This window comes from Aedes aegypti, chromosome 3 (genome assembly GCF_002204515.2).
Source record: "Aedes aegypti strain LVP_AGWG chromosome 3, AaegL5.0 Primary Assembly, whole genome shotgun sequence".
Taxonomy (NCBI): domain Eukaryota; kingdom Metazoa; phylum Arthropoda; class Insecta; order Diptera; family Culicidae; genus Aedes; species Aedes aegypti.
Genome location: NC_035109.1, coordinates 281,051,258 through 281,075,370, shown reverse-complemented (window position 1 = coordinate 281,075,370; position 24,113 = coordinate 281,051,258). Strand labels below are relative to the sequence as shown.

At 38.3% G+C, this 24,113-nt stretch overlaps 1 protein-coding gene and 1 long non-coding RNA gene across 3 annotated transcripts; both read right to left on the bottom strand.

The window, feature by feature from the left end:
• Positions 1-3,576: 3,576 nt before the first annotated feature.
• LOC5571005 (tetratricopeptide repeat protein 4) lies at positions 3,577-5,072 on the bottom strand. Its single transcript, XM_001653384.2, has 4 exons — positions 4,827-5,072; positions 4,003-4,760; positions 3,780-3,944; positions 3,577-3,722 (listed from the first exon to the last, which is right to left on the bottom strand). Exons 1-4 carry the CDS (start codon positions 4,971-4,973, stop codon positions 3,617-3,619), a joined length of 1,176 nt encoding a protein of 391 aa, XP_001653434.1. The 5' UTR covers positions 4,974-5,072; the 3' UTR covers positions 3,577-3,616.
• Positions 5,073-6,167: 1,095 nt separating this feature from the next.
• LOC5571004 lies at positions 6,168-21,278 on the bottom strand. 2 transcript variants are annotated; one of them, XR_002502084.1, is made up of 3 exons: positions 20,972-21,278; positions 20,741-20,906; positions 6,168-6,345 (listed from the first exon to the last, which is right to left on the bottom strand). It is a non-coding gene; the product is annotated as an uncharacterized LOC5571004 (long non-coding RNA). The 2 variants fall into 2 exon arrangements; XR_002502083.1 differs by having other exon boundaries at positions 20,982-21,274.
• Between the last annotated feature and the right edge of the window lie 2,835 nt (positions 21,279-24,113).

The window sequence follows — 24,113 nt, the reverse complement described above, 5'->3', positions numbered from 1 at the left end:
GAACATTCAGTTTCTTTCACCGGCCGCCGAGCGACGACACTGTTGTTTGTATTCCTCCCACTGATCACGCTACGCTGGATTCTCAAATTTCTCAAACTTTCAACACAAGCGCATGGAAGAATGGTAGTCAGAGAACTGTCAAAACGTATGGAAAATAATGAAAAACGTAAATTACTTGCGATTTGGAAACTGGATCAAAAAAGTACTGATTAGAAATCAAGTGCAAAGTGAATACATAACTTTCTGTGTTTAGTTCAACTTCCGTGGTGCTTTCTTTGCTTCAAGATTTCGTTTTTACTATCACTGAAAAAGAGCCATCTATTGCCTTTTCAGTTTTGAATATCGCCCTATTATCTTGATAAAGCCTCGCCATCAATATTTCGCCAATTCCCTCGGTTCATGGCCGCTTCTCTCCATCCTCGACTGTGACCCACGCTCTCCAGGTCCTGGTGTACCTGGTCAATCCAACTAGCTCGCTGCGCCCCACGCCTTCTTGTTCCGACCGGATTCGTGGCGAACACCATCTTTACAGGGTTGTTGTCTTGCAACATGCCCTGCCCAGCGTATCCTTCCAGCTTTAGCTACCTTCACGATACTGGGTTCGCCGTAGAGTTGAGCGAGCTCGTGGTTCATCCTTCGCCGCCACACGCCGTTCTCCTGCACGCCGCCGAAGATCGTCCTTAGCACTCGGCGTTCGAAAACCCCAAGAGCTTGGAAGTCCTCCTCGAGCATAGTCCCCCTCATGCAGACGACTACTGCGGGGGTGAATCTTTCTTGACCGCAGTTTCTTCTGGAGCCCATAGTAGGCACGACTTCCGCTGATGATGCGCCTTCGTATTTCCCGACTAACATTGTTGTCAGCCGTCAACAAGGATCCGAGGTAGACGAACTCGTCCACCACCTTGAAGGTAACCCCGTCTATCGTAACACTGCTTCCTAGGCGGGCCCTGTCGCGCTCAGTTTCGCCTACCAGCATGTACTTTGTTTTCGACGCATTCACCATTAGCCCGACTCTTGTTGCTTCGCGTTTCAGGCGGGTGAACAAATCTGCCACCGTTTCAAATTTTCTCCCAATAATATCCATGTCGTCCGCGAAGCAAACAAATTGTCCGGATCTCGTGAAAATCGTGCCTCGACTGTTAAGTCCGGCTCTCCGCATGACACCTTCAAGCGCAATATTGAACAACAGGCACGAAAGTCCGTCGCCCTCAAATGGTGCGTAGGGACCTGGTACTCACGGCATTTCTGGAGGATTTGCCGCACGCAAAAGATCTGATCCGTTGTCGAGCGACCGTCGATGAAACCTGCTTGATAACTTCCCATGAACTCGTTTGCTTTAGGTGATAGACGACGGAAGAGAATCTGGGATAGCACTTTGTAGGCGGCGTTTAGGATGGTGATAGCACGATAATTTTCACACTCCAGTTTGTCGCCCTTTTCGTAGATAGGGCATATAACGCCTTGCTTCCACTCCTCCGGTAGTTGTTCCGTTTCCCAGATTCTGACTATCAGCCGATGCAGACAAGCGGCCAACCTGTCCGGGCCCATCTTGATGAGTTCGGCCCTCTCGTTTATTTCATGTCTGGGTAAAGATATCTACAATTAGGCCATGTCTCCTCGTCCAGGTGCTTCCTCGTGTTCCCTCATTGAAGCTGCCTCAGCGTCCTCCAGGCGTTTCTGGGCCCATAACCTGTTAAAATAAACTACACGAGGCTATTCCTCCATACCGCATCATTGATGACGGATAGTTTTGGGCGCAGTTTCACCATCACCAGGTAGTGGTCGAAGTCAATGTTGGCGCCACGATAGGTCCTGACTTCGGTTATGTCGGAGAATTGCCGTCCATCGATCAAAACGTGGTCGATTTGCGATTCTGTCTGCTGAGGTGATCTCCAGGTATACCGATACGGGAGGCTGTGCTGGAAATAGGTGCTACGAATGGCCATGTTCTTGGAGGCGGCAAAATCTATCAGTCGTAGGCCGTTCTCGTTCGTCAGCCGATGGGCGCTGAACTTTCCAATCGTCGGTCTGAACTCCTCCTCCTGGCAAACCTGAGCGTTCAAATCTCCTATGATGATCTTGACGTCGTGTACCGAGTTTCCAATCGCTAGTCCATTTTCGTCACTGTGGTCTTTGCCAATTGTTCCGGTTCGTATTCTCTCGTTGACGTTCCTGCGCTGATGTGTTTTTAGGTTGGCTTGCAGGGCCTGACACCAACCCCCTAGATTTCCGGAGGACCATTCCCCCTAAATGTTCGGAGGGCCATAATGCGCAGTTTAGCTTAGAGTCCTTCTCTGGCACTCGGACGACGATCAGCCGCCCCTGACATGGGGAACAGACGCTGTTGTGAGCCGCTCCTAACATGGAGTACAGACGCTCCAGGTTTGCAAAAGTAAAAACAAACCCCCCCTTCCCTGTCAGCATACGACCAAAGTTCCCACCGGGGGTTGGTTACCCGATCTTTCCCAAGGTTATTCGTACCCCAGCCAGTACCACGAGGAGGTAGGGATAAGAGTTGCTGGGCAAGAGGTTAAGAACCACACAAATGGGTCTATTTTATTCCTGCAGGTACGCGAGGTACCAATGGTACGACATGCCCAGCCATTTACCGGTACCCTGTACAATTTTGATTATTACTTCGTGACTTAGCCACGAATCAAAACAAAATACTACTTAGGGGTCATGCACAAATTACGTAACGCTCCAAAGGGGGGGGGAGGGGGTTAAGCCAAGCGTGACAAGCCTTACAACATTTTTGAAGGACTCATACAAAAAACGTGACAAAGGAGGGGGAGGGGGGTCGAAAAAGTTGAAATTTAGCGTGACATAATTTGTGTACCATCCCTTGAGTCAATCTTACACTGGTACAAAAACGTCGTATGTAATTGAACAAAACGATGTATCATTTTGTCATTACGTTTTTGAATGAAAATGATATAAAATCAGAATTTTTAGACGCGTGTTGTTTGCATGTAAAGTTTTGAGGATACACGTGAAGAAAAATGTTAAAATGTAGATTTTCTAAAATAGAATAAGAAATAATGTTTTCATTCTTCTTCATTATTTTCTCCAAGCGTGTGAAAGTTACGTAAGGGTGGTCCATTAATTACGTTAGGGTTTATGGGGGACGGAGGGTTCGAGATTTCTTACGCGCCAGACAGATTATTTTTAATTTTCATACAAAAAAAACTTACCTTAGAGATAGGGGGGGGGGGGTCGAAAAACCGCCAAAAAGGTTTAACGTAATTAATGGACAGCCCCTTTCGTCGATTTGAAAAATTAATCGGGTATCCGAACGGAGCCGATCTCAAATCACGGATTAACTTGCCTCATGGTCAGTTGAACGGAAGAACTCCAGAGTAATGTTTCTATGAGTAGGTAGTACTTAACAGTGTCATGAATCTTGTTTGAGGATTACGTTCGATTAGGTTTTTCATAATAATCAATTAACAAGGAACCTTACGACAATTCCGCGAAACGATCTGACAGATTTCTGTGAAAACTTATCGTTTGAGTTAAATTCACGGAGCTTGACACGATCCACGTAAAGGCCTGTGATAACATAATTAACATTGCTTTTTCCGTTTTTAAGTTTTATAAGACTTGTCTCATTATCTTACTTCAAACGTAAAGGCACTCGAGTTTGATTCAGAAATTCCACCTCGTGCTTTGATTCTTTTGGAAGAATGAAGAAAGCCAATGTTCCATCGTAGACGTAAAACCTAAAATATACATTTTTTAGATTATGTTGGTTTAAAACTTTACTGGTAGTTACTTACGTTTTTTCACGAATGATGTCCTTAATAGTTTTCTTGACGTCAACTTTGTGCACCCGACCAGCCAGTCGGTTTTCGTAGTACACATTCAATTTGTGTGGCACGTATTGTCCTTCCTTATCCAATTCCAACGGATCTTCGAACATGTTGATCAGAACATCCTCCATTCTGAAATGGAAATCGATAGTTTATTAAAATGCTTCTGTATGTATTGACCCTTTCTTACGTGCACTCTTCTGATAGCTGTTGCTGAAAATCCGTGCTCAAAAACTGAGGATAGCAGAATACCGTAGGCCAATGTAGCACTCCATTGCCATCCGCCTTAACCGTGAAATCTTCCAGCGGAGCCAACCTGGGCTTCAGCCGCTTGACATTGGTTAACGCATCCGGCTCTTCAAACTTCACCTCGCTTTTTTTTAGAGCCTCAATTGTCCTTTCCCACTCTTCCTGCTTACGTCGTTCTTGAAGGGCCGCTTTTCGGGCATCCCTTTCCTTTGCGGTCTTTTTGGCCAGTGTGCTTTTTCGAAGCTCTAAGGCTTGGCCATTAGTTGGATCCTTTCGGAGTATTTCATCGCAATGTTCGATACACACATCGAATTTGTCCAATAGTCCAGCACTTTGGGCAGCTCTCCAGCGCGCCTTATCGTAGTCCGGTTTGAGTTCCAGTGCCTTTTGGGCGTCCAGCATAGCAGAGCGGTAGTTTTTGAGAAAGAAATTTGCAGCACTTCTGTTGTTGTGTAGGACAGCCCGGTATTCCGGATCGGTGACACCGAAGCTCAATGCTTCCGTATAACTTAGCACAGCCAAACGGAATTTCTTGTGTTGCATGTAGAATTTACCATCGTCTTTGTAAGCCTCTGCCAATTCCTGTGCTGTGTTCTCTTCAGGATCATACTTGAGCTGTTGCAAACCCTCCATCAACGGACTTAGTTCTTCTCCAGGCTCAGGAGCTTTGCGCATGAAGAAAGGATGCTTGGCCATTTCCTGTTTCAATAAAATTCATACCACAATTTAAAAAATAAGGCTCCGAAATTGAATCCTGTGTCGTACCTCTTCCCAGCGATCCTCGGGCCATCCCTCCGTGTATCTGCGTTTCTCCAGGGAATTGATAAACTGGTCTAAATCTTTATCGAGCTTTGCCGCCAGCTCCAATCGTTCCTTGTCGGATATTTTAGGTTTTTTGCTCGCCGATTCCATTTTAGATTCGATTTGAATAAACTTTCGTTCGCAATGTGACGACGAAATGCGAAACACGACCGTTTCGCGCACGAGTGCTAAATCAAAACAAACATGTGCGAGATCGAGTGGGAAATGTCATTTTTTACAGTAGAGTCTCTGAAGTGTGCTCGTCGTGCAGAGAACACGCTAAGATTATTTTTTTTAAACAATAAAAAATGTTGCGATGCACAGTGGGAACAAAGAAAAAATATGTTAGCTGATTAGTAGTTAAAATTACAAAAAATATATTTAACACAATTTGTTTAGTCTTAGGTTGTCGTAGAGACAACTTTGGGAAAAGGAACTTTTGGAGGAATCCTTGATATTGTGCATCCCGATAAAATTCAGAAAAAGAACTTCACTCAATTTCCTCTTCTTTATTAACGAACTTAAGGTAACACACGATAGACTCATCGTGGCATCCATGAACAATTTATGTTCAAACTATCGTTGAAAAGAAAATATGTCTGTTTCATATTTATCATATCGATCATTCGGTGATCTATCCGGATCATATGCTTGCTAACAACAGGCATGTTGATACACAGCAAAAAAAGTTGTTGAATATTACATCGAAACCGCTGCAACCAAGTCATTCCCTCGATCGTGTTATATTACACAGCCCGACGTACTCGCGGCCTATTGGTGTAATAAATGCGACCGATGTAATTTTTTTCGATGTAATAGTTTCAACGTACATAATACGATGTACTCGACGCGATGTAATATAAGTACTATGTAATCTAAGCGATTTAAGAGAAAAAAGCAATCACAAATTCTGCTCAAGGGTGATTAAATTGCTTTTTTATCCATTTTGATCTCTTTAATCATATTTATGATTAAAAAACTAGTTTAATCCGCGTAGATTGATTTAATATTGCTGTGTGCGTTTGAACTGCAAACATCAAATGCGGAAACACCAAATGCGGTAAGATTTTCCACAAGCAACCCGATGTCAAAGATACATTTTCTTTGCTAGGTTGGCGCTGATATGAGTAATCGTTGCTAGGTGTCCTTTGATTGTTTTGTCTTACCGCATTTAAAGCACATTTAGTGGAGATTTGCACCTCAAATGCAAACAGCAATAAATCGATAAAAGCAATTTAATCAACCATTGAAGAGAATTTGATGGTGAAGAGACAAATTATGTTTCAAATAAAAAAACAAAACAGATTCATTTAAATCATCAACTTTTTTTTATTACAACATGTAGTACATTTTTTAATGTTTTAAACAATTATCCGAGGAACCGCAGTAGACCCTTCCTGAAGGCACTCGAGGATGTGTTTAGATTCCTTCACCAAACAGTAGAATAATTCACAAAGCTCGTTCATACTCGTTTCGTATCGATCTAAAATAAAAGAAAATATTGAATTATCATATAGGTACATATCTAAGATTTTAGAATTCTAGATTAAAAAATCGTTAACCCTCTCTTTCCCATGGTAGCACAGGTGATCCACCGAAGTTCAACGAACGCGGGCTAAACCGAATTGGTACGAGTAGCTCAATAATAATTGAAATAAATTTATACGCTCATTTGTCTTATCAAACATCGAAATAAGTGACCTAAGGATCAAACTATTGAAAAACAATCAACTAACTATTGAAAAACAATCTTTTTTTTATTGTGGTTTTGAATAATATAGCTTATTTGGAACAACTTTTGTTCAAGCACTTTTTTTTAGAAACGCCATTTTGAATTTTCCCAACTAGGTATTGACGGGACCATTGGGGTGGCAACGAGATAAAAAACATAGGACGTACAAAACACCCAACAGACCAATGGAGAGTGCTCCGATTGACGAAAAGCTTCTTCTGACTGGACAGGAAAGGATGGTTACACTTACAATGCGTGTAAATTACTGCCGTCGTGAGCGCACGGTTATGAGGCCCACAATAGAACACATTTTCCTATGGAAAGCGTGCGGCTGGTGATTGGTTTTTCAGTCCTGTCGCCTAAACGGTAAAAGATACCACTTTGGCGTCTATGGACGAAAATTAGAGCATGGATTGATGAAACAAACAATATTTTTTTCGAAAATTTTTCAGGATACAGACGATAGTTTTTTCCGACAATTTCCTTCATAGTGAAAAAATTTCCGGAAAATGTTTTTCTTTTTATATATTTAGATTGCTGAGGAAATTTGCTTTCGATTTCACTAAAAAACTTTTGTTCTACGATGCATAGTTCAGGAGATATGAATTTTTAAAGTTTGATGTATATAGGGAAATCGTGAAAATTAATCTAGAGTTTTCCGGGAAAATAGGCCACTATATTTTTTTTGAATTTCACTTTTTGTCATATATCCACGAGCTCTACCTCTGGAGAAAATTTCATACAAATCGGAGAACCTCCGGCCCAAATTGTCCGATAATAAAAAATAATTCCCTCACCATAATCACAATTTTTAAATTTATGGAATTTATGACTGATTTGATGAGATTTGAATTTTTTCATGAAAATATCAAGTTAGGGAGATAAACTTTTGTCACGAAACTGAAACAGATAGCATCGAATCAGGGAACAACTAATTTCAAACTCTATTTCCTCTCATAAGATGTTTTGTTGTCCGAATATCAGGAAAAAAATATGATCGCGTGAATTATGGACAACCTCTAATCTACCGCGGATATTACAAAATACAGATATCTGTATATTAGCCTGGGACACGGTAAAATAAAAATTTAGATTCTCGCTCCAGTCCACTTTTTGGATTGCATTTGGGTCCTATAACAACTGTTTGTATGGGCTTAACTATGGGAAAACTTACTTTTGCAAAGAAAAGTCGCCAGAGGTCGCCCATTGTCCTGTGAACAAAGATCTTGATAGGTATTTTTACGATGAACAACATTGTCGAAGACCGCAAAGCAATATGATGCTTGTAAAAAAAGTTATTGAGCATAGACTATTTCGAAATGTTGTCTATTTTTGTCATTTTTGTTGTTAATTTGTTATTCCTTTACGTGTTAATCAACGTCGCCTTGCCAATAGGTTTTCATTGAATAACTTTTTTCACAAGTATCGGGTTGTTCCGCGGTCTCCGGCAATGTTCTTCATCGTAAAAATATCTATCAAGATTCATCGTAAAAATACCTATCGAGGTCTATGTTCAGATTTTGTATAAAGGTCAATGGGCGACCTCTGGCGATTTTTCTTTGCAAAAGCAAGTTTCCCCATAGTAAATCCCATACAAACTTTGAACGGTAGGCGCTAAAATCGATCGATCTGAAATTTTTCATAGTTGTTCTTCTTCTTCTTCTTCTAGGCATTAACGTCCTCACTGGGACAGAGCCTGCTTCTCAACTTAGTGTTCTTATGAGCACTTCGACCAAGTCCGTCCCACTCGGGCTCAGATTGGGTATACCACTTCTAGTAGGGGAAGTGGTGGTAAAATGAACACCCTTCCCGAGTAAAAACAAATTTCAATGAATTCAAGCACGGACGATTTAGAGCATAAATCAGAGTGTTTGGGATGATACGAAGGTCAATTGAAGTGAAAAGATCAACGAAAATTAAGGTTTTAGAAAACCACGTTTGAATATTAGAACCGACGTAACATTTAGCTCGGAGGTCTTGAGGTTGTTCAAGTGAGATGGACATCGTTATGATATGATGTCAAATCTGATTCCTTTAGATTACTTTTTGTATGGATTACAATCCTTAACGGATATATATTCGGTAATGCAATGGAAATTTCCAGAAATATTTGTTTAGCTCTCGTTTTTTGCATGATGTTCATTTAACCACCAACAGTGCACATAGTGCAGGTAAAATGAACATTTGCATCGTTTTTTGAAAGCGATAAAAATATGTGAAAATTTAGCTATGTTAGTCTGCATTCGTGTCGCTGATGTAGATAACATCCCTATTTTTTTATGTTGTGCGATAGCACTATACGAATTCCTCGTTTTTCTATCAGAAACAAGATGATATCCTTAAGGTGTTCATTATACCACCCCTTCCCTTACTGCATTTGGTCCCTCGGTAGTGCAAAAGGTACCCAATTTGACAGATCGCAATACACTTTTCACGGCATTCTAGATTACCTTATGAGCCATAAAATTTTAAGCAAATGCAAGGGACATGGAGATCTTCAATTTGTCTTTGCTTCGACAGTTATTAACTAAGAGCTTTCTTTGCCAAAATTGCCATTTTTACATTCGTAAATCGTGTGGCAGGTACGATGATACGATACTTTATGCCCAGGGAAGTCAAGGGAATTTCCATTACGAAAAGTTCCTGGACCGACCGGTAATCGAAGCCAGACACCTTCTGCATGGCTTTGCTTTGTAGTCGCGGACTTTAGCCACTCTGCTAAGCAAGGCCCCTGCACAGTTGTTATGGGACCCAAATACAATCCAAAAAGTGAACTAGAGCGAGAATCTAAATTTTGTCCCACACTACTGTATATATTGGGCCATATATATAATATTTAGGTACCCCTATAGAACAAAAAAAAATAGATCATTCCTCTTCCAATTGCTTCTGTAATTACTTGAGAACCTTGGTGAATTTCCCAGAGGAGTATCTTATGAAAGTATTCCCGAAGTTTTTGTTGTATTTTTTTTTTTTCAAATAATTTGTTTTCGAATTTTTTTGAAAGATTTTTTTTCTGAAATTAAACTACTGCATGTGGTTTTTCTTGGAGCTCTTGAGAAATGCTTTCTAAAATTATTCTAGAAGCTTCATTAAGATTTGTTCTTGGAATTAACAAGAACATTCTGGATCTTTAACCTTCTCACAGTTTTTTAAATCTATCATTTTTTGCCCACAGGCTACATTCAGATTTTTTTCTGGAGCTCGATGTAAAATTTCTTACGTACTTCATCAAATTCTTTTTTTTATTTCTGGAGTTCCTACTAGATTTTCTGATAAATTTGTTCAAAGGTTTATTGTAAATTCCATCTGAAGGTGGCTTATGAAATTGCTCCATATGCTATTTTTGGTGCTTATTAGGAAATCGCTTCTGGATTTATTACTCGAATCCTTCTAACACTCATATATTAATTTCTCCTTGAGTAACTAAGCTTGCTTGATACTACAAAAACTGAAAGTTTTATTTGAGGTTCTTCCAAGACGTCCATACGATTTAATTTTTAAATACTTTCAGATGTTCCTTGAAATTGCGTAGAAATAGATTTTAAAGAGTCCTATTACCATAAAAAAAATAAATTTTATTCAAAAATTTCCGTTTAAAATTTACATTTGAATTACCATTGAATTTTTGTTATAACTTTTTTTTCATAAGGAATGTGAAATTCTTTGAATAGGTTTTACATACAATACTCTAGTTTTTCTTCCAATTTCTTCCAGGAGCAACTTCTAGAATTTGTCCATGTCTTGTCCGAAAATTTTCTAAATAATTCTTAAGGTCTTACTTATGAATTTCCTTTTAATTTTCCAATACCTTATAAAATTGCTTACTTTTTTTTATAAATTCGTAAGAAGCTCTTGTATAAATACTGCGAGAATGCATTCTAGAATTGTAATTGGAATTTCAGGAGATCTTCATAGACGAAAGTCTGAAAAGAAATTTTTAGTGTCTAAGTGACTAAGTGTCTTAAAAACAATGAAATAGAGATGATCCATCCAAAACGAGATCACACAGGAACCAAATAAACAAGCAGTAACCAAAAAAAAAAACAAAGATATGAAAGTGTTTATAAATATTTCTCAGTTAATCTGACCAGACGTTTCTCACGCTAAAATATATCGTAATACTTATTGTAATGCCAAGAGGAATTCATAAAAAACTGATGGAAATAACTTAAGAATATCTTAAGATATTTCCAACAGCTTTTTATGAATTTCTCTTAACATTACAATAAGTATTACAATACGTTTTTGCATGATTGTCTCAGAAAAAATATAGAAATTAACTCAGATAATTGCCCTAAGATTCTCTCAGATATTACTTCGAAGATTTCTGAAGAAGCACATTTAGTGTTTTTTACAGAATTTCTAAGAATATCATTAGATATTACTCCAGATATTCCTTTAACATTTCCTTTAACAATTAATAAAGGAATTATTCCGGGAATGTCTGTAATATTTCTGAAGGAAATCCTAAAGTAATTTCTGTTAAACCTTCTGTAGAAAGTCATAACGAAACCCGTCCACATTCTGAGTTTGGCTGTTATGTTGTTACAATTCATAGTGTGGTAAAAGGACTTTATTTCTTTTACGAAGTTTCCACAACAAAATTGTAATTTTGATTATGGCTGTCGAATGTACGCTTAGCGGTTTTAACTCTAAATAGACCAAAAATCAAAAGTTATTCTCACGCAATTATGGGCAGCAGAGCAGTTTGTTGAAAAATAACTAGATCTTAATCTAAATCTAAAGAGGAATATCTGGAGAGTTCCTTTAGGCCCTTGAGGAATTCTTCGGAAGGCTTCCCGGAATTTCTGGAAAAATCCCTGACAGAAAATCAGGACAATGCCTGGAAAAAATGTTTGAGTAATCTTTCAAAAAGTATCTGGAGGAAATTCTGATGGAATCCTCACAGGAATCTCTATACCAGGAATTTATTCATTAATTGTTCCAGGAATTCATCTAAGAACTTCTCCAGAAGCTCATTTCTCTAGAAGTTCATTCAAGGATTCTTCAAGGGATTACTCCAGATCTCCATGAGTTTCTCGAAGGGTTCCTCCAGGAGTTCATCCAGAGATTTTAACAGAAGCTCATCCTGGGATTTCTTCAGGAGTTCTTTAAGAATTCTTTGAAAGATTCCTCCAGGTGTTTTATCGCGAATTCTTCCAGGGATTCCTTCAGAAGCTCCTCAATGTCTTCCTCCTGATTTTCAAAGGTGTCTGTAGAGATTAATTTAAGGATTCATCCAGAAGTTTTTTTTTCAGGAATTTCTCCAAAATTTCCTCCCGGAGATCTTCCAGCAATTCTTTTTGGAGTTTATCCTTCATCCTGCAGGAGTGCATTCAAAGATTTCTCCAGGGATTCCTTAAAGAGATTCTACGGAGACTCCTCCAGCGATTCCTCAAGAGGTTCTTCAGCGAATTCCTTCAAAAGGGATCCAAAAGGAGTTAGTTGAGGGGATCCAACAGAAGTTTATTGAGAGATTCCTCCATGGGTTCCTTTTAGAAAGAGAATCGAAAAAGTAGACTTGAGTATTGTACCTTTCAATTTCGCTCCTAATTGCTTATATTTTGACAGATACACGTATTTCGACTACCACTTGTAGACTTATTCAGTGTCAGGTATTCGCACCCATGTCCAAGATTCTGCTTAGATGGTTCCAATACGTAAAAGAGGATTGCTTTTAAAGTGTTAAGCAAAGTATGCTGTTACGCTCAAGAAAAGTAAAGAAATTTCTTGACTGAATGGGTCAAGAAATTTCCTACAGAGAGCCCCTTTTGAAGTGACATTTCTTCTCAACTGCGTACTGAGATCAGAAAAAATTGATTTTCTTGACCATTTCTTGGAAGAAATTTTCCACGCATCAAGATAGGCGATTTCTTTTCTTGTCAGTAGCAAACCAGCCTTTAACAGAGATTCCAGATTCAAGATTTTTTTTTCAGCGATTGCATAGAGATCATAGAGATCCTCCAGGAGTTTTTTTTTCAGGGAATCCTTCAGGGATTCTTCAGAAATTCCTCCAAGAGTTCCTTCAAACATCCTGCAGGAATTCTTAGGGGGATATTTCTAGCTAAGAGTTCTACCAAGTATTCATTCAAACGTTTTTCAGAGATTTCTCGAGATCTCTAGGAGTTCCTTCAGGAGTATTTTTCTGATACTTCTCCTGGTGTTCTTCCTGAGATTTCTGTTGGCGTTCCTCTAGGGATTTCACCAAGCGCTTTTCAAAGGATTCAAGCGAGTATTCAGGAATCACTTCAGGAGTTCCTTTAGAGGTTCCATCAGGAGTTTCTTTGAAAATTTCTCCAGGACACGGGGAGTTCCTCCAGAAGTATCTACATGGATTCCTCCATGATTTCTTTCAGGAATTCTTCCAGGAGTTAATCCAGAAGTTCTTTATGAGTTATTTTCGGCGACTCCTCCAGGACTCAAGGAGTTTTTCCAAAGATTCCTTTAGAAGTTTCATCTACGATTCAACCATGAGTTTCTCCAGGGATTCCCTCAGAAAGGATTCATCCAGGACTCCAGGAGTTTTTTCAGTGATTCCTCCTAAGGTTCCTCCGAGGATTCTACCAGAAGTTCTCTCCGGGGTTTTTTCAAGATCTCATCTATGGACCAAGAGTTTCTCACGGGATTTTTAGGAGTTCCTTCAGGCATCCAAGAGTTACTTCAGGGGTTCCTCTTAAAATTTTTAGAGGGTATTTAACAGAATTGCATATACCGGATACCCCCGTTGGTTTGACCACATTCAATCTTAATTTAAATTAAAGTGAAATGGAACGATGTGGAACAAAACGCTGAATCAAAACAAAACAGCAAAAGAGGTAACCAGATGTACACGCTGTGAACTAGACTATTGAAATGCATACATTTTGGCTCATGCAAGGTGGAACGGTTATTGCAATACGAACGCTTTGCAGTGAGGATTCGCTCGATGGTGGTCCGCTACATGGAATGACTTGATGGTTGGATGTTCGCTGGTTGGAAAAAAATCCAACTAAAAAGCACTTGAATGTCAAAAAGTCTGGAGCATTTTCACCAGCTGTCATTCCAATTAACGGGTCGGATTCGCTGTATGTATCGTTTTAGCATCAACTCACATCAAGGCGTCGATAGGCGCGTGGTTTACGCACGGTCCTAACGATCGCAAGGTCCTTGGTTCGATTCCAGGTTGACATAAGGCAAAGCTATGAACTTCAACCCGATTTATTGTGGCGAAGTGGTTCCTATGTATTTCGATCAGGTCCGTCACACTCGGGCTCAGATTGGGTACCACTTCTAGTACTGCATTTGGTCCCCCGGTAGTGCAAAAGGTACCCAAGTTTGACAGATCGCAGTCCACTTTGAACGGCATTCTAGATTACCTTATAAAGCCTGGTATCCACATCCTAAGTAGAGCGGTCAAGTACAATTTGTTGCTAATTACCAAAGTAATTTTGACAGCTGATTCCGAATGAGCAAAGTGTCACTTTTACTTGCGGAATAATTGAGCGGCACATTTTTCCGTACGGAATAGTAACAGCTCCATTTGATTTGTACGGCAGGCGTTACCAATGTTACGAAATCAGCTCTATAGAGTATACTTGTCAACTGGGTACAGCTCAAGTAATTTGGACAGCTGAAGTATTTCTTGGCCATTACTTGTCCTATCCTTTTGCACAGTACTTACGAAGTGGATACTACCCATAAGCCATAAATTTTTGAGCAACTGCAAGGGACATGGGGGTCTTTAATTTGTCTTTGTTTCGATAGTCCATTTGCCTGAGTGTACGATTTTCTGTTGTTCATATGGTAACTAGAAGTTTAAATTAAAAATGAACCCTGATGGTTTGCATGAGGCACCGTTCAAATTAGCGGGGTTACACGGTATATTTGTATAAATTTCTTTAGGGAATACGCCAGGATTTTGCTCAAAGGATTCCTTTAGAAGTTCCTGCAGTTTCCTCCATGAATTCTTTCAGAATTTTGGAAGTTTCACAAGGGATTCCTCCAGGGGTTCTTCCATGAGCTTTTTTTTCAAGGATTCCTCTAGAAATTTCTTCTGTGCTTACTATGTTCTCTAATGGCTTCTCCAGAAACTTTTGAAAAAAAAAACTGAAAAAAAAAATCGTAGGAACCTCTAAGAAAACTGAGATTTATTGAAGTTATACCTCTATCTATTGGTGCACTGCTCCTTTAGTTGTGGTAATTTTTTAATTCGTGTTTCAATAGTTGCGGTAATCGATGTTTACTTATGGGATCTTTCATTATATGAATATTTTACCGCAACTATTCTAGTACCAAGGGTACTAGAAAGAAAACCTAAAGCAATTTAGGAAGTATTTAGTCAATTTAGAAGGAATTCCAACGTTATTTTCTACTTTTTCAGGATATAAGAAGCAGATATATTGTTAGACAATGCCAGTTCTGCGGCTAATTAAATGAAAAAAACACAAACGGCACTCCCGCAGCCATAGGAATGGCTATCTAGTGACTAAAAAGTGTCTTCGAAACTGAAAACATTAGTATTAAAATATGCCTTAAACGCATATACGTTCGTCAAAGCCATGAACAGGAACCACCCGAATAAAAACGTACCATTCAGTGACTGGAATAAACCATTAATGTACAATATATTGTCGCACACCAACCAAATCGGAACGCGCGTGTGGGACATGCGACGTGTGACTCGTTCCCGACATAACTGTCATAATGACATGTGTGGCGCTGCATTCTTACGATGTTTATGAACACAGCGCACTATTCAAATATTAGTCGCGACGCTTGGAGATTGAGAAAAAAAAATATGTAAAAAAATGTTTGTCCTTATTTCTGTCGGATCCATAATAATGTATTGGATACAATACAGCGTATTGTAATTGAATGTCGAAGCAACATTATTCTTGTTTTAATATACAATACAAAAACAATATAATATATTGTAACAGAACGCTATATTGTTTTTTATTGTTTTTATACCTTACAATTTGGTTAAATTCCTATTTTCACGTAAAACAACTGTTGCTTTTTTCTATGTAGCTTGGCTGAAAGAAGTAAACAAAACAAGTTCAGAAAGCTAGAAATGTTGGGTGAAAAATATTCAAAAAGTAAAAATAAGTAGTTTTGTAAAAGTCACTTGACATTAGCTATGACGACGAATGCAACCATGATAAATATCTTTATTTCTATAAGAGTTAATATTCTTTTGTACTGTTGGCACGAATATCCGGTAAGTTGGGGAATCCATACAAAATACAGATTCTATACTTTCCATCTCTTTGCAATTGAAATGCAGTTCGTTGAATTGTTTTTGTATTGTACAACAATACATGAATTGCTATGGAAGATAATACATGAACAATGTATCGTATTGTATTTTCAAAATGTATGTATGAAAAAATATCTATATTTGTATCGTTACGATACTTAACAACCCATACATTATATTGGAAAAATCTCACCATACAGAAAACTGTTCAAAACAATGTATTGTACTGTAATTGTATTGTTATTTTTCAAAATACTGTATTGTATTTCCAAGGTTTTGAATGGCACTGTCACAATACGGTATATTGTTTTTGTATTGTATTTTTTATACGGGCAATCATATAATCATATTCTGTATTGTAATCTGAAATGTGTTTTAAAAGTTATAATCCGGACGAACTCCGAAATTGAAGTGTTTGTTACGAATTAAAATGATTCCAATATGTTTCATATGTTATGTCTTTTGATATTTCAGGATTTAATGCTGGAGGAGTTAAAATGTAAACTTTCAACAAAAACTATTGAAGATTTTTTGGCGAATATCTAGGATAATTTGAAAATCCATTTCCGATCTTTTGAGTGGAATGGACGAAACTTTAAACTAAAAAAGAAAATTAGATGAACCAGCCTAGAGCTGAAGGTCTCAATAATAAAGAAAGAAAAAAAAAATAAAAAAAGAAAATCTATAAGGAATTCTTATTAAAATTACTGAGCGAATTTTTTTAATAAGTTTCAGTGGAGTTCCTTGAATCATATATGTTTGAAACTCCAAAGGCTACTACGCACAAAAGGCGGAATTACAAAAGGCAGAACCACGAGTGGCGGATATACATAAGGCTAATTTAAATTAGGCGGACTTGTTGTACCAGCTGAGCAAACGACCAGCCGTTTGCACTGCTGGTTCAAAAAGTCCGCCTTATTTAAATTAGCCTTATATGATTTTGTTGATTGCTTCTAGGAAATAATTTGGTACTGTTTGTCATATCACTCAAATAATCGCAATCTATAACATCCTCTCTTTTGATTCTATGATATTAGCTCGAATGACACAAAATCTTGAGTTCCACCAAAGACGAAATAAAGACTTCCATATCCCTTGCAATTGCCCACAATTTTAGGGCTCATAAGGTAATAGAGCAAAATCTAGAATGCCATGAAAAGTGTACTGCGATCTGTCAAACTTGGGTACCTTTTGCAGTACCAAGGGATCAAATGTAGTACAGTCAAGCTACCATTCACCGTGCAATTAAAATAAATCTGTACTTCAAAAAAATATATATTTTTTCCAAATTATTAGAAGCGAACTAGAATACCACTACGAAGCGTGCAATTATACCATAATTCAGGGAAAAATCTAAAATCAGTGATACATAACAAAACAATACTCAAAATTTTGGTTTACACACCATTAAATCAAATAATGTCTGTTTACAATAAACATTGCGAAACCATTGACTTTACTATGACGAAATCGGAACTAAAACAAAAATTTATGTCATATCAAAATTCGAACTAGATTAAGAAAATAACGTTTTCAAACTTTATAATATTAAGTGTAAAATTGTAACAAAATGGTCTACTTCTGATTGACGACATGAAATAAATAAAACAAATATCATGTTAAGGTCGCCTCGTACTGTTCTATGTCACCATTCACCGTGCACGCTGATGCACCATTTACCGTGCGTATAGTTTTCGTCATGATTTAATTTTGTGTCTTGAAGAAACGTTGTTGGTGGAGCAAATATGTTGCTAGCAGTGTGCGCACTCATTTTTAAGGGTATTCAAATATTATTTTACAACGAAAACTATAGAAAGTTGAATGGAGGCCGCACGGTGACTGGTGACTTAACGGTACTAGAAGTGGTACCCAATCTGAACGCGAGTGTGATGGACCTGGTTCCACTATCGTAGCAGCAATATAACGCGAAAAAGGCATATGTTTCTAAGAAAGTACAATTTCAGTTAACATTTTAGTGGCTCGTGGCGTCAAACATGTTCAAGGTGTTCAAGTCCCGGACGAATAGCCGATGATTCAAAGAAGGAAAAATCACTGACAATATATTTATTAAATAAACTGTTCCTAAGAATTACTGAGTATCATCTTCAGATGTCTGTAGGCATCCATCCTGGGGCCTTCCTTAGCCAAGTGGTTAGAGTCCTCGGCTACAAAGCAAAGCCATGCTGCAGGTGTCTGGGTTCGATTCCCGGTCGGTCCAGGATCTTTTCATAATGGAAAATTTCATTGACTTCCCAGGGCATAGAGTATCACCGTACTTGCCAAACGATATACGAATGCGAAAATGGCAACACTTAGCTGAGGAGCAGGCTCTGTCCTAGTGAGGACGTAATGCCAAGATTATTCTAATTTACTAAAACTAAATTAAGCTGTTTCAACATTTTGTTAACAACATATTATATATCATTTTCTGAAATGCTACGACGGATTAAATGTTATATGTTGTTAACAAAATGGTAATAATAGCTTAATTTAGTTGAGTCAAATTAGGATGATAATGTTACTAATAAAGAAACTAAAAATTCAAACACTTTTAAAATTACTTTCAGAATGACCCCAAATAGCTTTCCCTTTACCAATTTACCACGTAATTACCAGAAAAAAACATAATATTTATTAGTAGGAGGTTCCAAATGAAATATTGAGAAAAATTGTCAATAAGGTACCGTGGGGCAAGTGGGTAATGGAATTCGCATAGTTGAGATTCTTCAAATTCTAGAGACTTTAAATTGAAACAAATGAGGTCGTGTATATTCTTTAGCTTAACTCCCACCAAATATAAGCAGCATGATGAAATTAATTTTTATGAAAAATTGAAGAAAAAAATACAGAAAAAGTTTTTGAAAAATGACTCCCCACTTTTGGGGCAAGTGAAAAGTTTACCGTTTTGAACAATAATTTCAAAAACAAACAGTTATATTCACGATTTCTATTAGCTTTAACATTTGTTAAGGCTTCCGAATGAACAATAACATAAGTAACATGTAAACAAAGGAAATATTATTCTTTTCACTTGAATTTTCTTCTGTTCAGTTATGTTAGTTGAAATGATTCGACAACATTATAACTGCAACATTTCCAATGTTAGTTCTTACATTATAGGACAGCAATTTGCATTTCTGCTCTGTAGAATTTCCACCGCACGTTATTTGTTTTTGAAAAAGTCGAATATGACGTCGGATAACTCTTCGGGAGAAATCAAACGGAATCCTTCAATAACGTATTTAGAATCTTTTTTATGTGGATAGACCTATACCCCATTTTTATGTTTTGAACTAGCTTACATAGACATTCCACGAGATTTCCATGTGTTCTCTAATATTGCAACTTTTCAGTCAACGTCTTCCTTTTAATTGGATGCCCGAAGTAGACATATTAATATTGTAATGTTTGGCAACATCTTTTAGAGAAGTTCCATGATTTCTAATAGCTTTTAACGCTTGAGTATAGTGTTTCTTGAATTATTAGCACGTTATGTTTTTCTATGATAATTGCGAAGCATGTTTACTTATGGCTACTTAAGTACAAAAATTCAATTCAATCTCTAATGATAAACTTTTCACTTGCCCCACCTGATAAGAAAATTGACGGTTTTTAAATTTAGTTATTTTTAGGTCTACGTCGAATTAATTCTAAAGTTTTTTTTATTGCAGTTTGAAACTGTCACAGAGGACAACTAAGAAGTGGTACAGGAAATCATTTTCCGCAACTTTTTTCCACTGAAAATATTAAAATAAGATTGTACGCCGCCAACTTGTTACGGAGTAACTGTTGACATGTTAACAATTTTTCGCTCTATTGTGCAAAAATGGCTGAAAAATCTCAGAAATCTCTTACCTATCGTAATGTTCTGAATGGCCTCAAAGGTTTACGCATGAGTTTAAAACGTTAATTCACATATTCAGTAAAATATATCAATTGTTTTCACTTACCCCATTTACCCACTTACCCCGCGGTACCTTACTCTAAATAAATCATCAATAATCCCGAGATGGTGAGCAATCTCTCAGAAAAGGAAACCCACCCAGTTTTTTCAATAGTAATTCAAAATATAGAGGAACTGCCAGAAGAAATTTTGTAGTTTAATATAGTATTTGATTCTCACTTAAATACTTGTTATTTTAATTTGAACATTGGCTTTATACATTACATACGTAAGAGAAATTTTCTCGATTCCCAGGGCATAGAGTATCTTCGTACCTGCCATACGATATACACATGCAAAAATGGTCAATCGGCAAAGAAAGCTCTCAGTTAATAACTGTGGAAGTGCTCATAAGAAAACTAATCTGAGAAGCAGGCTTTGTACCAGTTGGGACGTAACGCCAGAAAGAAGAAGAAGTATCATGACTCCGAAACCCGGAATCGAACCTACGACCCTCAGCATTTATTTTAAACGGGAGAAGTCTACAACTAGACCCCTGAGAAGATCTCAGAGAGTGTGTAAGCCCTGGCTCTGGAAGCACAGACATTACCCTTGTATCCCCGGAACCACCATACGGTATTTCTTCGGGAAAGGCCAGTATATAGCACTTAAAACATGTAGCAGAAGTAGCCTAGGCAAACTGCTTCTCCTAGCCGACTTAAACAAAGTTACAAGGAACAAGCCTCGGTAAGGTTAATCCTCTGCAGACCACTCTTGGTGGGCGCACCAATGCATTTGTAGTATGTGAGCCGAAGTTACTGCATCATTCGGCATTCACACACATTATCTGGATTATGTCCGGGGAAGTTTCCCCTCCGCACATAGCGAGTATGCGATCTCTCACAGTTAATAACTGTGGAAGTGCTCATTGAACACCTAGCTAAAGAGCTGGCTCTCTGTACATCGGAACGTAATTCCAGAATAAAAGTAAAAGTTGCGGAAAGGTTGATATAACTACATACCCGTTTCACTGTAGGCGCTAGCTAGGTCCGTTCTGGAATTCATTCGAGCCACACTGGTGTGTTCTTACTCTATTGGCCACATGATGGTAACCTGCCGTCCGCCGTGTACTTTACGGGGTACGAACCTCACACCGGGTGGATTCCGGTGGACTGTTCCTTCCGGGACCTTTTGAAAGTAGGAAAAATAAAAGCTGTTTTATACCTACTTATTTACCATATTAGCGCCGTTACCGATACAAACCACAGTTAATTCACTCATAAACAATGTAAGCACTGTTTGTTGGGACATCTTTAAGATTTTTCACGAATTTTTAACATAAAATTGAAGAATCGACTGCTCCACAACAAAACAAAAATGGCTCCCTCTACTCCGTTCACTCCGTCAAACATCATGCGGACAGTGTTGCGAGACTTATTATTGCAAAGAGGTTGAATGTAAAATGGCATCGATTTTGTGTAATATCGCTAGGCCATGTTGGAATGGATTGGTTGCAGCTGTTTATGTGTAATATTGTGTGTGTTTCACCTGTAAATATTACACGAGTGCAACGTATTCCAAAATCATGATGTCGTTTCAGTGTAATTTTAGAGCGATGTGATATCACATCTAAGTTGATGTTATTATCCATCTAAAATTCGCGTTTACATAGATTTTTCATTACGTCAGCATTATTACATCGAGTGAAATTACATTATTTTTTGCTGTGTACACTTTCAGTTCATCTATGTCCGGTAGAACCGATATCACATCCCCAAAACTACAAAATTGATCATCATTTATGGATAGCAAACAGTCGCACCTTAAGCACCGCCAACACATTTTCAATCGGAAGGATTTTGGCGCGCTCGAACTGACAAATCCTCCGTTGTGGTGAAACTTCTTCCGTCGACGTGATGTTGGACAGTTTTCAAAAACAGTCGAGATAAAAGCCGAGCCGGCAGAGCAATGACAGTTAGTTCGTTTAAAACTTCGCTTCGGAAGTCCAACCGGCGAACTCCAGATTGGTGCTGCGAAGTCAATAGGCCTATTCACATGACGTCTCAAATCAGCTGATCGAGAAGCACTTTGACAGTTCTTCTATGAAAATGACAGGCCCGTGTTAGCACCGGTCCTCCACCGATGTAAACAAATGCATAGACGGATCTGTCACATGAAAAGGCCTATAGAGTTTGTGGAGTTTTTCATGCATCCCATGAGAGTTTTCAGGAGCAATTTCTAAAGATGTCTGAGGAAAAAAGTGATCAAATTTTACAATGAATTAAAAATAAACATCATACACAAAGTTATAGCTAAAATTATATAATTTCTAAATTGGAGTTTCGGTTCCACCTCTTGACTGAGTTTGAGAGAAAACTCATGGAAATTTTTGATTCAAAAGTGATTTCCATCAAGAATGCAACAAATGAACTCTACAGCAGGTAATGATGAACTGAGAGAGACTCGCGAAGAGGAAAAATATCAGCACAGAAGACAAACAGACGTAACACTCTAATTATTTCCATCGTACAGCAGAATAGCGCCCAATTCTAATATTTGGTAGTTTGCTGACGGGCCACTTGTGTTCGAATTTGACGTTTGCTCACTACCGGCACCTACACGGAGAAAACGGAAAACCCATATTTGAGTATTTTTTAACTTACTTTTGAGTTATTTTTCTCTCCCTATTTCATTCGCTCCTTCTATTGTTGTCAGAGAGCGAAGAGCCAAACAACCCAAAAACCGAACCTTTGTGCGTTACCTCAAATTTGAGTAAGTGGCATAGTACTGGAAGTTGAGTTATTTGATCTGCCGGTTGAGTGGAAAGAACTTAGCCAGTAGGTATTTTTTCGCATGGCTGCAAATGAAAACAACTTCTACCCCATCAACTCAAAATTAGGTTAACGCACGAACCCCCGGAATTGAGTGGAATGAACTCACTTTTGAGTACTTCATTTTCTCCGTGTAGTTCACGGTTGGCCAAATGAAGTATTTTTAGTATTGGGCGTAAATGTTCACGTAACTATGTTTTGAATTGATAATTATTCTAGCTGTTACGTCTGTTTGTCTGTGATATCAGGGTTTATTCATAAATTTCATAACGCCAAAAATGGTCATTTTGGACACCCACCCATACCCTCGTAACGCTTTTTGTATGAATATTCTACAAATTTTGCATAAGCTGTAACACCTCTAGGACACTCACCCACCACATAGAGCTTATTAAATTTGTGAATAGGCCCTCAACGTCATATGCAACCCAGATTCCGCTGTCACGAAACGTCAAATGCAACCCGCCGTTTTTATGGCTGCAAAAGTGAAAAGTATTGTATTCACAATAAACTGTTATTGAAAACCTCAGTCGATGGAGCAGTTTGTTTTTTTCAATGTTTCTGATGAATCTAAACGCAAGATTAGTTATTTCTAAGGTCTGCTATGTTTGCTGGCAGTAGAAAAAGATCGCAGCAAGCCGTGCGCGTGGGTGGCTGCGTTTTGAATTTTCTGTCACGTTAATTTCGGTTCCGCGAATTTCCAAATCGAAAAATGTGAAAATTGAAGGGATCATTAAAATAACCAAAACAGCCGCTATGGAAAGCATAGATAGCGCCACCGTAGCTTTGTGTGTTTGACAGAACAGCAATGCTGTCACAATGTTAAATCCCATATACAGTGGCGCCTTTGTTTTGATGCGGTGAGCATTGAAAAAAACTACCTTCAATGATCCATTGCCTGATGGTGTTATTTCAATTACAAATGTTCTTACAAAAGTTTTGTAAAATGGTGGTAGTGTTTTATTTGTGCGAAAATTTAATTCAAACATAACTTGTGGCGTTCTGAATGGTAAAATTTTCGTGATTCCGCTGGTGGTTCGGCCGGTACTACGTCACCCGGATAGTTTTTTTTTTCGTCAGTGAAAAGTGTGATTCTGTTAAAATACAATGATAAAGCATAGTTGTCGTGGTTAGGAGATCTGATGATGATGGTCAGTGCTTTCTCAAAACAGATGTTAAAAAAAGTGATGAAACCGCATTTGATTGAGATTATTGTGCTACGTATAGTTAAAGCACAGAAAAACAGACGTAACACTTAGAACAAATCTCGATCAAAATCATAGTCGTGAAATCATGTACCCCCAATGCTAAAAACGCGGTAGTTGGCCGATGGACCAACAGGTGGCGGTAGTGTGTAAACGTCAAACACGAACAAAAACGACGCGAGCGCTGCGGGTGGTCGATTGACCACCTACCCAATATTTGAATCGATCGTTAAAAAGTTGGTCGATGGACTGCGATGAGAGTGTGACGTCTGTTTGTCTGTGGTTAAAGACTATTTAAAAACAAAATGAAATGTCCAGTTTTGCTCTGCTCATTGCGTGAGCTTTATCGACGACGTACT

Bases quoted from the DNA above. Each gene is read 5' to 3' on its own strand.
- LOC5571005 (XM_001653384.2), bottom strand. From the start codon at position 4,973: ATGGAATCGGCGAGCAAAAAACCTAAAATATCCGACAAGGAACGATTG. The intron at 4,761-4,826 runs GTACGACACAGG...TTATTGAAACAG, and splicing joins CCGAGGATCGCTGGGAAGAG to GAAATGGCCAAGCATCCTTT. The intron at 3,945-4,002 runs GTAAGAAAGGGT...TTTCCATTTCAG, and splicing joins CAGCTATCAGAAGAGTGCAC to AATGGAGGATGTTCTGATCA.